Genomic DNA, 14,552 nt, shown 5'->3' with positions numbered 1-14,552 from the left:
TCTATCTATCTATCTATCTATCTATCTATCTATCTATCTATCTATCTATCTATCTATCTATCTATCTATCTATCTATCTATCTATCTAAATGTGTTTTAATTATAGTTTGGGTTTTTGTTTTTCAGATGCATACAACTACACCCCAAACATCAGTCTTCCAATTGGCATGGGCAACCCCTGTCTAACAACGCAGTACCACACCTTGCAGTCCAGTCCTGTCATCCCAGTTTCCTCTTGCCATCAGACTGGCTACAACATTCAAAATGACAACAATGCAGCATCAGGTTATTATCTGCCTCAAAGCTTAAGACCTGGTGGAGCTCCAGCTCTGGAAAGCCCTCGTATAGAGATCACAGCCTATAGCCAATACCCAGAGGATGACATAGAAGCCAGCAGTAGAGAAGATCACATAATCAAACGAGGCGTCAACTCCATTGTAACCCTGACGTTGCCAAATGTTGATGGATACCGTGACCCTAGCTGTCTAAGCCCTGCAAGCAGCATATCCTCCCGCAGCTGTAACTCAGAGGCTTCATCCTATGAGTCTGGCTTTTACAACTATGACAATTCCCCTCAGAACTCGCCCTGGCAGTCTCCCAGCGTTTCACCTAGAGGTTCATCTTCACTTCTGTCTTGTCCACATGCCATCGGTCCTGCAGCCTCACCTCACCGTTCACCCTCTAACTCTCCTCAAATAGGAGCTATGGCAGAGGAAGGGTGGCCAACACAACCCCGTGGGTCCCGGCCCAACTCCCCTTCCTGCAGTGGAGTTAGTGGAGGAAACAGTGGTGGTATGGGGAAAAGAAAGTACAGTTTCAATGGCTCCTCTTACCAGCAGTCATCATGCTCCCCCAACCACTCACCCACCCCTTCTTCACACGGTTCCCCAAGAGTCAGCGTCACAGACGAGAACTGGCTTGCCAACACCAACCAGTACACCAACTCAGCCATTGTAGCAGCTATTAATGCTCTCACTACAGATGGAGTGGTCGACCTTGGGGAAGGAATCCCAATGAAGACACGGAAGACGATGCTGGACCTCTCACCATCTCTAAGTCTTAAGGTGGAACCTGGAGGTGAGGAGCTTGGTCCTGAAGGAGAACCTCGAAATGAAGACTACTCCTCCCGCCTTACCCTTAAGAAGGAAAATTACGGTGGAGGCTTCCTGGATGTGCCCCAGCATCCATACTCCTGGCCTAAACATAAGCCATACCTCAGGTGAGCTATTACTGCTTTTAAAAGCCTATCTCCATTAAAATAAAAAAAATAAAAAACATTTTCTGTTCCTTCACACTCCTGATATGAGTTGTAGGTTGGTTAAATCTTGTAATTCCTCTCATCTAACAAGAGTCGTGTTTAAATGCATTTAGTCCTAACATGGGGTGTAACGCAATCAATTGCCAAAAAGATTTCATGATATTAAAACTATATCTGTCTCTGATTGACTTCATACAAATAATCAACAATAGAATATTCTTTTATGTCATGATTTAAAAGTAACATGCTGTTTTATCTAGTTTGCTTAAGAGTTTTTCTTTCTTTTGTTAAGAAAAAATAAAGAATCTCTTCAGCTGTTAATGGAGTCTGCTAATTCTTAGACTTTATAAACTGTAAAGCAACACATTAAAATTATTTTGTAAAATACCTCTATTATATCTTCCATTCTATGATATAAACCCATAATGAAACCACTTTGAGCATACAAGAAGATTATAGTTAGACAAGCATTAATATCACAAGATTTTGCAATCTCAAATTATGACTGGAATATTCCACAATGTTTAATTTGTTCAAAAAAAAGATCAAACTTTAATAATGCAGAATTTGTTGCCCCTTCCTATTCCACATAATATTTATTACTGAATTTGCAATCTTTCCAAGGGGAAGACAGCCCACTATACACCTCTCACAGCTCATTCTGAAAAAATATCTTTGGTAGGCTTGTTAAAAGCAACAAAGTTGCATAAAGCAGTCACCTTTGCAAAGTTTAAGCATGTAAAAAGAATGTGCAAGACATCACTCTATAAACCCCCATTGTCTTTTTTAAATGCAGTGTCACCAATGCATAACTTCAGTAGAGCATCTCAACCCAACCTACTTCAAAACTTTCTTTAGAAGTTCACACTTCTACTACCTTAAACAGGCTTATGATCTTTAGCTCTAAGCCTTTCAACAGCTTTTTACTGAGCACACACTTCACCAACCACAACCTGACTCATTTATTGTATTTTTGCATCTATAATAAGTTCTGTTTATTTTTCTTGGATGACAAGATTGTTTCGGTTTTTAATCTTCAAAGGCAGTTTCAAAAGGCAGAGAAACAAAGATACATACTCCTCAATTCCAAATAAGCTCCCTTTGAAGATCAGAACTATTTCATCAATCATATTTTGTGCAGAGGACCTGCTTTCCATGTGTATGCAGTTGTTGCTATGACAACTGACACAAACATATTGTGTGGACACACATCCAAACAAACACTGAAGGTGAGCTTTTGTGTTTCTTCTTTCTTCCCTCCTTTGTGACATGTCTTTCTTTGCCAATAACACACTTTCCTGTCGGAAATCAAGTGTTTGATTAAGATAGTGAGTAACAGGAAGTAACGGTGACAGGCTGAGCTGAAGGGGAAGCAGTCTGGGAGTTAATCAGCTGGCTCGTCGCGCTGGTCTGTCGCGCCATTAGACCATCTTTTTACCATGCAGCTATCATGATGTCATGCACCGACTGGGCAGATAAAGCCCTGTGGGGGGAAATCAGATTGTTTTGGGTCAACAAACAGCCTGCAAGTTCCACAAAGATGCCAGAGATTGGTTTCAGTCAACCCACCCCTCGGGTCAGGGGTTTGCGTTTAGCAGGCATCCGGCACAGAGAAATATTGTCCTGCACATGTTTGTTTTGGTTTAGATATCTCTACAGTTTTCACATGGGAATCTGTGACTCTCCATCTGGAGAACAATGATGTTGAGGGATGCCAGCTGCAGCTCGGAGAAAGAGATATCACACTCTAAGATGGGTTGCACTTCACGCTCTGGTTTCTTTAGAACTGATAGGGTTTTGTTGTAGAATCTCAGTGTTATTCCATCCCGATAAAGCATTCACTAAGTTCCAGACAGTATGAGGTTTTTTGCGTTCCCCTGACATATCTTTCCTTCCACTGTCACTTTCTTAATTCATTGTGGCTGTTTCCACTTGTAATGCTCTAATGTAAAACACAGCTCTCAAACTAGAGCACATTTGCTTTTCATTTGCTTTTACATAAAGACACAACAAATGATTAACCATTCCTTAAGAGTTATCCAGGTCTAGCTAGTAAGTTGATTAGACTTAGTGCTATTAAGAAATGCATAGACATCAAGCCAGTTGGATTACCTCAATTTGTGGCTAATTTAAAGCAAACCTGGAAGCTGCAGATACAGTGAGGAAACAGTGAAGCATGCAGTATGCATACATGGTTGCAAAATTATGTTACATTTGAAATGAAAGACACAAAAGATGCATAAATGTAAAGAAACTTAATCTAAAGTGACTTGAACTCTAAAGCAATCAAAATGTTTTGCCCTTTCAGCCCTTCTCTGCCGGCTCTTGACTGGCAGTTGCCGTCCTGCTCCGGTCCGTATAACCTGCAGATTGAGGTGCAGCCAAAATCCCACCATAGGGCACATTATGAGACGGAGGGAAGCCGGGGAGCTGTGAAGGCACTGTCTGGGGGACATCCTGTAGTTCAGGTAAGTCAATCTGTGGATAGATAGGAAGCTGTTGTCTTCAAAATTATATCTTTGTTCATTAAAAAAACAAAAAACAAAAAAAAACACAGTTAAGTGATGCACTGTAGCATAAAAATCAGGTGTGTTTTTTAGATTACTATTTTGGTATATCCAATGGCAGTAACATGTTATTTTAACTGTACTGTTTCCATCCCTTTCTGTCTGGGTTTCATCACATATATTGAATAGAATAGAATAGAATAGAATAGAATAGAATAGAATAGAATAGAATAGAATAGAATAGAATAGAATAGAATAGAATAGAATAGAATAGAATAGAATAGAATAGAATAGAATAGAATAGAATAGAAATACCCACATTGTACCACACTGGGGACATTATAGTGTAATGGGGGTACCTTCATTTTTTGCAAATAGATCCTGCACCTGATTTAAGAATTTGCCTATTTCATTGCAAAACTGTTTCCTGAATAAAATTGTGCCCTTACTGTCATGATGCTGCAACACCAATAAGGGTGTGCTTAAGAATTTGAGAATTACTGACCTGGACTAAAGTGGGCCTCTATGAAAGCACATTGGATAAAAATAATAATAATAATTATTATTTTTTAAAATAAACTTTTTTTGTCATAATTATGAGACAGCTAGGTATTTTTAAGGACATTTTATTTCATAAGCATGACTTATTTACCGTATCATAATGACAGAAAAATTTCAAAGAGGCCCAATTTATTCCATGTCATGTATACTTATAGCTTGTTATTCCCAAAGCTTGTTCTCAAAAGTACATTCATAATGTCATAATCTTAATATTATGGGATAGCTAAGTCATAATTATGAGATATTATCTCATAATTACAAGGTAGCTTAGTCAAATTATATGATACCAGTTGTTCTTTCCTTTGAGTGGCAGAAATGAGCTTTCTTAGAGTTCCACCTCTTAAGACAACTCTACTTTTATAAAGCATTCCTTACTTTTTTTTTTTTTCCCAGACTTTGTTGTATAAACCTTTCAACTATTTACACAGACAAATTGGGTAGTTATCTCTACAGAATGGTTGGCTGAACAGTAAATAGATGTAGGAGTGCTCCACCCATCATTGTCTTGCAGATAATTCAGTTAGAGTAACAAAAAGTTAAACCAATGTAAAAATAATAAATGAGCATTAGTTAAAACCACAACAATATTTGTGCTTTATTTTTTCCTTTCATTTGGGCATGTTTGGCTGCATCATTTGGCAGCGAGTGTTAATATTAATATCCAGATGGTCACAAATATCTAAAATTAATATGAATGTCTGTAGAAAGTCCTATAGTGAAGTATTAATAAAGTACAGATGATGAAGTTAGTGTCACTCCAAGGTTGAGCAAACAGTGGAGTAAACCCAGAGGCTTTAATTAGGCTTTGAGATTTTCCCTTTTCTACATTTATATTCCCTGCTTTGCTGTTTATGAGAACAGAGATATGTGCTAGGCTTAGCCTGTCCCAGACCAGCAACACAATTTCATCCTTTGGGACAAGCTGGTCTGAATTTATACTAAATATTTAACATGAGATAGATATCTACATTCTCCATTACCTTTTAAGAGAACCTCAGTTTGAAAGTATGAAATATACTCATAAATCTGTAAAAATCTGAAGTTCTTTCTTATTTAAATAAAAAAATGTTCATGCGCACAACACCAACATGATATTTATAGTAAAAATCCCATTCATTACAGCTTGTCCACCCTGTTAACTACCAGAAAAGGCCTTTCTTGTGACTTCTGACATTAACACAGTGCGTTCAAACTAGGCTTTACATTTCACCATATGCCTGTTTACTGTGTTATTAATGCTCCCTGAAGCTCAGAGTCAATACACTGTAATCCTGTAAAAGGTCACTTTGACCAGTTGCAGTGCATGCTGACTCAATTAGTATAGAGAAGAACCATCACCTCTCACTATTGTACTTGGCAAACTCTAAAAGAGCACACGTCAGTCTCGCCAACAACGCTGCACAGAACTCCTTTCTATGTTGCGCTGTCATCACACTGGGCTCAGATCTCGGTTTACACAAGGTGGGAATTTAGTGCTTTTTTCATGTGCCTACAGCTGAGGATAAATGTGGCTGTCAAACTGTGCATTTAAAGCAAAGCTGACTTATTGCATTCTTTACTGGTTTATTAAACAAAAAAAGCTTAATGCAGCATAGCTCTATTTCTTGAACAAGAGGTATTTTCCCCAGTGCAAATTAATCTTACTGGTCCATCAGTGTCACACTCTTAGCACTGTGCAAGTACTGTCCTGGAGCAGTTTTGTAAATAGATGTTGTCAGCACATCCTGGTCTACATAATGTCAAATGCACTCGACAGTCGTAGGCCAGCACAGTGTTTTAAACAAGCCTGTCAAACCTGCAGGTTTTCTCTATAAATACAGGTCATTACTCCACTTCATTATTGTACATCAACATGCATGAATCAACATTTCACCCCAGCACCTCCCCGTGGCACCGGGAGAGGCTGATCACAGTAAGCCTGCCATACACTGCTGCTGCAGGTGTGACCGGCATTAATTTAGCTTACTGTCTGACTCACTCTTCAAAAAACAGAGTAAAAACACATTAGTTAATCATAAGAACTGTCTACAAGTAGCATGCTCTCATTTCAGAATTTGAGTGTGTATTATTGGGATTTAAAGTGAAAGACCTACACAATGCTTGACGATTGAAATGTGAAAGGTTTCAAGGTTGGATTTAAGTCTGCTCTAAGTCAATCCATAATAAAACCACTTTGTAGCATGGGGTTACATTTCTTGGGACATTTTTAAACCAGCCTCTTAGATATAAAAAGTAAGAAAAATAAACTTTTCAAAATAGCCTAAGCAAAGTCACGTTGGATGAAGAATATACTGAAGGTGAAGATTAGTTTTCAGATCTGTCAAAAGGTAGTAATTTGGTTAAGGTCTGAACTTTGAACAGTAATGGGTATATCCTGATCTAAACCATTCCTTTAACCGTTTTGACTTATCATTTGGTCATGCTCCTGAAAAGTGAACCTTAGCCCTAGTTTCAAGTGGAGTAGCAGATGTTTCCTTCAAGGATCTCCTTGTATGTAGCACCATCAATTCATACTAATTTTCCTGTTAAATATGTTTTTTCAATATAACTTTTAAATTAAAATTATTATTAGTAGCATTTGCATCTTAAACTTTGTGAACATACTTTGTCCTCCTCATGACTAGCAACAAACTTTAGGCAAGACTTTGTATAGCTTTCTTTTGACAGATTTTATTTTTTAACCTGACCAATAGATGTTATAAAAACACATACATACAAGCCAGTGGTTGTAACTAGTTAACATGTGAAAAAGAACCAATTTAGGCGTGTAAATGTTTAAAAAAATGCTGTGGAAATACTACTAGTTTTGTCCCCAAAAAAAGGTACAATTTTAGAGTTTAAGTTGGGGTCAGTCCAGGTGCTTCTAAAGCTATAGCACACAAATTAAAGTGCTTCTTTTCTCTCACATCTTTTCACATAGATTGCAGACTTCTTGGAAAGTGAGGATTTATGCCTGTGATTTATAACGCTGTGCCGTCAGCTGGGGTATCTTGAGGGTTTTATAACTTTAGAAACCCCTCCAAGCAAGGCAGTGTGAAGAAAAATATATCTAAAGAGATGAGCCAATCATGTGTTTGAGCTCAATTTATGATATCTCGAAAAACATTTTTGGTACCTCAAGGTTTTTCTGCAGAGTCCAAGATACAAAATTTCTCTTAAATCTTATTCAGATGCTTGTTAACACTTTCTTTGTCTCTGGTGAGGTGATGTGAAAAACTAAGTTATTAACACTGAAGGAAGGGCATCCACTGGTCTCAAATGCCCCGTGGTAATGAGTGGCAGGCGCTGGATGGGTGAGGCGCAGTCAACGAGAATGAGTCAATAATGACAAAGGGGCATGAGTGTAGGAGGCAAATCAAGGAAGCATGTGTGTGTGTGTGTGTGTGTGTGTGTGTGTGTGTGTGTGTGTGGTGGGTCTGTGTGTGTCTATGTGTGATTATGTGTGTTGTTGCTGCTAGAGGATGTAAGGAGAAAAGATACCCAAGGGGCAGAGGGAGTCACAAGGCAGCTGGAACTTGCCTTGGCTGCCCCCTAGAGATATTCTGTATCCTGCTGATTAGGACCAGTATAGCCGTGAGGTTGTCTGAGCATGGAAGTTGGGGAAAGGCAAGAGTCAGAATCCCAGAGCCAGCAGATGCTACCTCTCCCCTTCACACACCCATGCCTCTCTCGCTTTCTCCCTCTCTTGAGGACCAGAGGATGTCGTTCCCAGTGAACTTTTCATCCTTCAGTGATTTCCCAAACCCAAACCACTAGGCCTCCCTCCTGTTGAGTCCCAGTCAAGCACAGCTCTATTGTTTTCTTAGCTCATGCATGATCAGACACATGTGCTATGAGTGATGGTGACACGTGTGTTGGAAAGTAACACCAGGTGAAAAAACAGCAAGCTGAAGCAGCCTGAAAAGACACACTGTTTCTGCATGGCCTCCATACTGGTGCAGTTGACTGCACTATTACCCTGGAGAAAGAAGATTCTGAGATTATATTCCAACCAGCGCCCTTATGTGGGTAGTTTGCATGTTCTCCCCATTCACACATGCATTTTCTCTGGGTAGCACAACTTTGACTCTAAGCCATTAAAGATTGGAGATGCTAGCAACTACCTTACTGCAATGCTGCAAGAATAGGAGAAAAAAATAACATACATACAATACCACCTTGTTAATTGCCAACAGGGCAATTAACATTTTGACACCCCTACCCTTCTTGTTTATTTGCAGATCTTTTGCTTAAGACTTGCACTCCGATTGTAATTCGCCCATAGCACTTTACATCAAACGGCAGATAATATTTTAAATATCATAAACCAGAAGATTTTGGATATTCTGTGTCCTCCATTTGGAATGTTCAAGATGCTACTTAATTTCCCTGTAGCCATACTAGGTGCATTTTTAAAGCCATACTAATGGGAAATCTTGGTCTATCAACCGTATCTACTTGCTTATTGCAGGTTTGCTGGCTGCTACCTCTTTCAAGTTTTTTAGTACAGTACAGTACAGTACAGTAGACGCTGAAAGGGCTGCCACTATATTGATGACATACAGCCCATTCATACATAAGGTAAATTGTAGAGTGACAGACAACCACATTTTTTTCCACTAGACAACACAGAGGGAGGCTAGATGTGGAATGGGAGAGAAAAAAAATCATCAGGAAAAAATAAGTAAATAAAACTGGCAGTGTTCTTGTTGGAAGGCAGCAGTGCTAAGAACTGCTCTTACCTGCAGCATGTTATGCCACACTTTGGATTAAAGAAAGTACACCAAATAGGAAAAACATTCAGTCAAAAACAAGTCCACAAAGGGGGGGGGACCTACCTCCAAAGTAATGTTGAAAATAGCCACAGACCACCAGAGTGGTTTTGCCAAGAGACTCATGGCTTAGCCATGCTGAAACATTACTAGTGAGCAGAAGGATGAGGTTAATTACACCCTTGATAGATCTTTTTTTGGTAGAAGATTTTTGCTGATTAGAACCTTATCAGTTTGAGTTGCTAAATACAAAGCATGGAAGGAAGGCATACTACAAAGGCAAGTGTCTGAGTTGTATTAATGCCAGAATGCTGGGACAAAAGCATGTACTGGAGATGAAGTCTTGTACCACAATATTTTAAATATTAGGAAAATTTTACTTCAATAGCCAGTGCTTAAACTTACAATACCAACATTAGGATAGTTGTAAGAAAAATAATAAAGAGACGGTGCATTGTAACAACAATTATCCATCCATCCATTATCCGTCACACTTTTCCCTGCTGGGGTCAAGAGGGGTGCTGGTGTCTACAGGCAAGAGTTGGGGTATACCCTGGACAGGTCGCCAGTCCATTGCAGGGTGAAAACAATTTTGACAGTTTAAAATAAGAGACTTACTCATAGAGATTTACTCAGCAAATCAACAACAATTTCATCTTGCTGCTGTCCATTATAGGATATTGAAATGGAACGTAAGGGATACCCATCTATTGCTGGGTAAAAACATTCATAAACACTTGTACAATGCAGAAGTGCGTATGACTTTTCATGAAAGATATTCAATAGCCCATATGCATACACACACAATCTTTCATTAAACCTAAAGCAAAACAGACATGCTGTACTTTCTGCAGGATGTAGCCATAGTCCCTTTAATGTATGCATGACTTAATACCCACCTGTGTCTTGCTCTGCAGCTTTAATGCATAGCAAATTTGCCATAGGCTTCCGCCATAGTGACATGAAAGACCTCTTCTTGCACATGCTGGGTTTTCTGCATGTGTGGTTTCACCTTGGGATCCGGTACTTTGTAATGTCTCTGTGTGCCTATGTAATGTCTCAAAGAAACCCCACCCAATGTACAGCAAACTATACTGTACTAGCTAATTGCTCATTAAATCTACTGCTGCCTCCTGTTTGATATTCAAAAGGCTCGGTTTACCCTGTGGTGCTGTTAGAGCTTAGTCAGAACTATTATTTGTAGCCCAAAGGGCTATTTATGCCACTCGCAAATTGTGGTTCTCCTTCCCTTACAGCAGTATCGGGCTACCACTAATTACCAGTTAATACTATGTGGAAAAGTACAGAGCTGTGCATCGTTTTTCTTGGTTTGAAGTGATAACCAGTCAAGCTGTACATTCATGATGCGTAGCACAAGAGCCTGGTGTTTTTTGGGCAGTTAGAGGAGAGAGAGTGATTATCAATGCATCATCTCCCTTATAAAAACCTTGGTAGACTTAGATGATGTTTCTCATGGCAGGTTTTTCTGTTAACAAAACCATTGTTTTTATAGGGAATTTTGACCCGCAGTAGTCTAGACACAGGCTTTTGCTTGAAATGTTGCCCTCGATGACATAACACTAAGTAGTCGGTTCCACAAAAACCTTAAGAGCAATAGAAGTTTGTTAGCTAGCAAAAGGAGTGGTATTTGCATCCATGGGAACGAAACACATTAAAGAATTGCATATGTTGCTTTGTGTGTTCATTATGGGGCATGGGAGATGTGAGTGAGCCAGGCGGGTGATGGTGTAAAGTCTGCAAGGAGAGACAACTTGGATGAGTGTATATTTAATTGGGTACAGCAAAGGCTGGCAGCGTGTGTGTCAGCACTTGACAGACGAGAGACTGGGATAATGGGAGAAAACTTGAATCAACTTCTGCATTTCTCCCCAGTACCACTCCCCAACCCCCTTCTACTTCCAGTACTCCTCTCTGTGCCACGTGGACTTCTACGAGTCATGACATTTGAGGCAGTGATGAAAGGAATAGCTGAAGTAGAGACGGCAGTGTAATGCACTCCTCTCAACTGTATTCACAATCAATTTCCAGCCGGGACAGACATAACTAATTTTGCACTGAATCGGAACAATTAACATGTTGAAATCTTTTATTTTCACTATTCATGCCAGATGCAGGCGACATTTTAGATGCCACTGTTAGTAAGGAAACTAAAGGATAGCCTACTCTGAAAAGCTTTATAAAGTGTTTATTTTATCCTGACTGACATATATATGTCTACTGTTAGTAAATGAGGGCGTCATCTGCTGAAGTGTACTGTTTGTCTTGTGCCCAATCTCTTTTTCAAAGGGGATGACCAAAAGATGGATCACAGGGAAACATACACAATACTTTGAAAAAAGTTTTTGTTGTTGTTCAGCTATTTCATATTTCAGTTACCCTGAATCTTATACTCCTAAAGAGGAAGTGTACAAACAGCCGCCCTCACTACTCATCTAATACATGAGCAGAGTATAAAGAAAAAACATTTTTGATATAAAGTCAAAGAAATTCCCCTTCAGTTTTTGGCGAAATACCACATAGGGATCATGGCAAATTTTTATGGTCAAATAAGACCAAAATTAGTACATTTTAAGCATTTTAAAATCTATAGTAGTGGATGCAGTTTAAAGTATGAGGGTAGAGAAGATTGCAGCAGAGCTGAAGGTATTGTTAATTCTGGCCCATTCTGCTGGTTTATTTTTCAATAGCATCAGATGAAAACTAGATAAAGTTAATAGGAAGTTAAGATAGAGTTACATATAATACAATTCAGAAGAAAAAATTAGACTAAGGTTTCGCTGAAATTCCAGAATCCCCAAAGTTGTCATACATTAAAATTGGGGGTTTTAACAAAACCAAATTTGAAAAGATTTCTTGGAGTATTTTGTTTGTATGTTTTCTATCTGATACTTTGGGTAAAATGGCCTTCAGATACTTTGTGTAACGTAGATACTCTTTAAACTTTAACTTTTCAAAAAAATAAATAAGCCATGCAGATGCAGATAGGCTGCAGTTAAAGCAAAAACAGTCACTAGGGGACAAAAATACACAACTTGTCTCACTGGCTGCTAACTTGATTTTATTTCATTCTTAAACGTAATGAAGTAGTCTGCTTGTGATGTGCAGTCAACTGAGTATCAGAGGAGTTCAGAAGAAGCCAAGGCAGGACTGTGAGTAGAGGGTCAATGGGAGCACATATGGAAAAACGATTGAAAGTGGTCACCCAGGGGGACTAGACCGCCTTTTCTTGCTGCCGGGTAGGCTAACGTCACCAAGAGGATTACCTGACCTCATTAATCACTTCCTCTCCCCCATGAGGTTTTAAGTCCTCATACCTGAATCACTGTGTGTAACCACAAAATGAGTAAAAAGACAAGTTCTCCACCCCATTCCATTCCCACCAATCCTACTGTCCTGCCTTTCCTTGAAGCCCACCCTGTAGTCATCTGGCAGCCGAGGTAAAGGCTTAAGGTCACAAAAAAATGTGACAAAAAACAAAGCCTTGCAGTCTAGCTGCCTGTGTCTTATTAATCCAAAAACCCAACGTCATGCAATTAACTGCTTCAGTGATTCAGATTTGTATCTTGATCATTGCTGTCGCCCTTCCAGCAGTCGGTGCACCAGTAACTGGTAGCATGTGTGCATATACATAATCACTGCAAGTGACACTATAAGTAAAATATAACAAGGGGAACAGGGCCTGTCGGTGAGATCACGGAGCAGATGAAGTGGCCCCTTGGGATGCCAAGACTTCAAGAAGCCCCCAACCTCTGCTTAACTCACTGATGACTAGCATGTGTGACTAGCTAACAGGTCGAGACAGCTGCTAGAGACACTACCGACGACTGAAGAGAAATAGGGAGTGTAGATGATTGACAGCTTCAACTTTACCACTGTCTATATGATTTCTTCATACGTGAATCAGAGAGGATACTCAGATAAGAACTGGTACTTAGATCACTGACATATGGATATATACTTGCTATGAATGGCTCATACCCTATTTTTATTCAAGGTGATTAATTCGGAAACTTGGTAAGGGAACGGGTGCATGCTCTCACTTTTCCTTTATCCGAAAGCTATCTCATTAACTAAAGACAGCACACATTTAATCTTTGTGTCAGGGCAAGTTTCTTCCGCAGACAAATTTGTTCTTGAACCAGAGGTATTACAGGTCCATGAAATTGTAGCCCCAATTTTTCAAAGACCAAAAAGTGACAGCTCTCCAGTCGCCTCAGTCTTCCTCACACCCACGTGCCTGCCTGCTCTCTCAGAGGTAATTATAAACCAATTATTCAGATTATGTCATAGGTTACATGTGGTCTGCATTTGTCTATATGACTCAGTGCAATAGATAAACAAGTAGGGTCTTTTTATTCCGTTGGACGTTGCTGCTGTTTTCACTCGGATGGAGCTCAGAGAAAATTTGTCTGAGGCAGTGTGCTGGTGTGTGCTTGGGTAATTGACCAATTTGTGGGATTTTGTCAAAGAGCCCCAGTTTTTGGGAGCCCTGGTTTTCTGTAACTGATCTACTGGAGCAGATTTTTAAAGCGGTCAAGAGGCCACCTGGGTGGATCAATGGAGGTTCATAAGGAGAGAGGCAGAACTGTGATTTGTTTTGGGTAAATTGTACAAGATGAATTCTAGACCTTTACAGCAATTCTTAGACGCACAAATCTTTTCTTCTTATTACCATTTGAGAATGCTGTAGTTTAACAAATGTATGTCGTTGGAGGTCTATGTCTTTGACTCCAAATGAAATCATAGGATAGTAAAATGTCTCAGTCAAATATTACTTGGAAATGTAATAGTTTTGAGTCACCCCTTACATTTTGAGATACTGTGTCCATATTCAGGTATTTATCTATTTTTTTGTCAAAATAGTTTGATTAATTGTTGCTTTTATGTTGAGATAATAAATCAGTTTATGCATGAAATGCAATTCCAAACTGTGCATGGCCAAGGAGGGTCTCTCCAACTTTTCACAAATATTTGATCTTTTTATTGGCTGAGCAGCAGCAGCTAATAGAGGAATACAAAAGAAAGCGGTAGTTGTTTGAAGTTGTGATACTGATACACTAGTCTCTTTCATCACAGTGGGACACAGTCTCTAAACTTTAATGGAAATCACAATGCAAGTTCATAACTGCCCCAAGGCCTAGGGGGCGGGATTATGTTGTTCTCCATGGAGGGATTTTTTTAGTTCACAATTCACTCTTTAACAGTGGCTGAATTAAAAAGGAGATACTTTTGGTTAGTTTCCAAACCTAATCCTTGGTCACGTGAGGCAATCTGGGGTTCAGATCTTTTATTTTTAAGTCGTAGGCTTGATCTAGCATACTGGGTATATTTTTTAACCAAAGAATAGTTCAGAGTGAATAATATCTATTATCACAAGAGTGAGATGAAGAGCGTTACCCAGATATAAGAAATATTTAGGTAACATCTGATAAGGAAGTTCAGTGCCAGATCTAG

General features: G+C 39.3%; 1 protein-coding gene across 1 annotated transcript in view; it reads left to right on the top strand.

Moving 5' to 3' along the window:
• The window catches only part of LOC107089923 (nuclear factor of activated T-cells, cytoplasmic 1-like), a 43,966-nt gene that overhangs the window by 1,040 nt on the left and 28,374 nt on the right, over positions 1 to 14,552 (top strand). The window contains exons 2-3 of the mRNA XM_015382986.1: positions 127 to 1,219; positions 3,567 to 3,726. Of these exons, the coding sequence (XP_015238472.1) occupies positions 127 to 1,219; positions 3,567 to 3,726 (1,253 nt within the window). The remainder of the gene's footprint in view (positions 1 to 126; positions 1,220 to 3,566; positions 3,727 to 14,552) is intronic.

Source organism: Cyprinodon variegatus, unplaced genomic scaffold (assembly GCF_000732505.1).
Source record: "Cyprinodon variegatus isolate N-32 unplaced genomic scaffold, C_variegatus-1.0 Scaffold271, whole genome shotgun sequence".
NCBI classification, from domain to species: Eukaryota; Metazoa; Chordata; class Actinopteri; order Cyprinodontiformes; family Cyprinodontidae; genus Cyprinodon; species Cyprinodon variegatus.
This window is presented reverse-complemented; position numbering and strand designations above follow the sequence as displayed.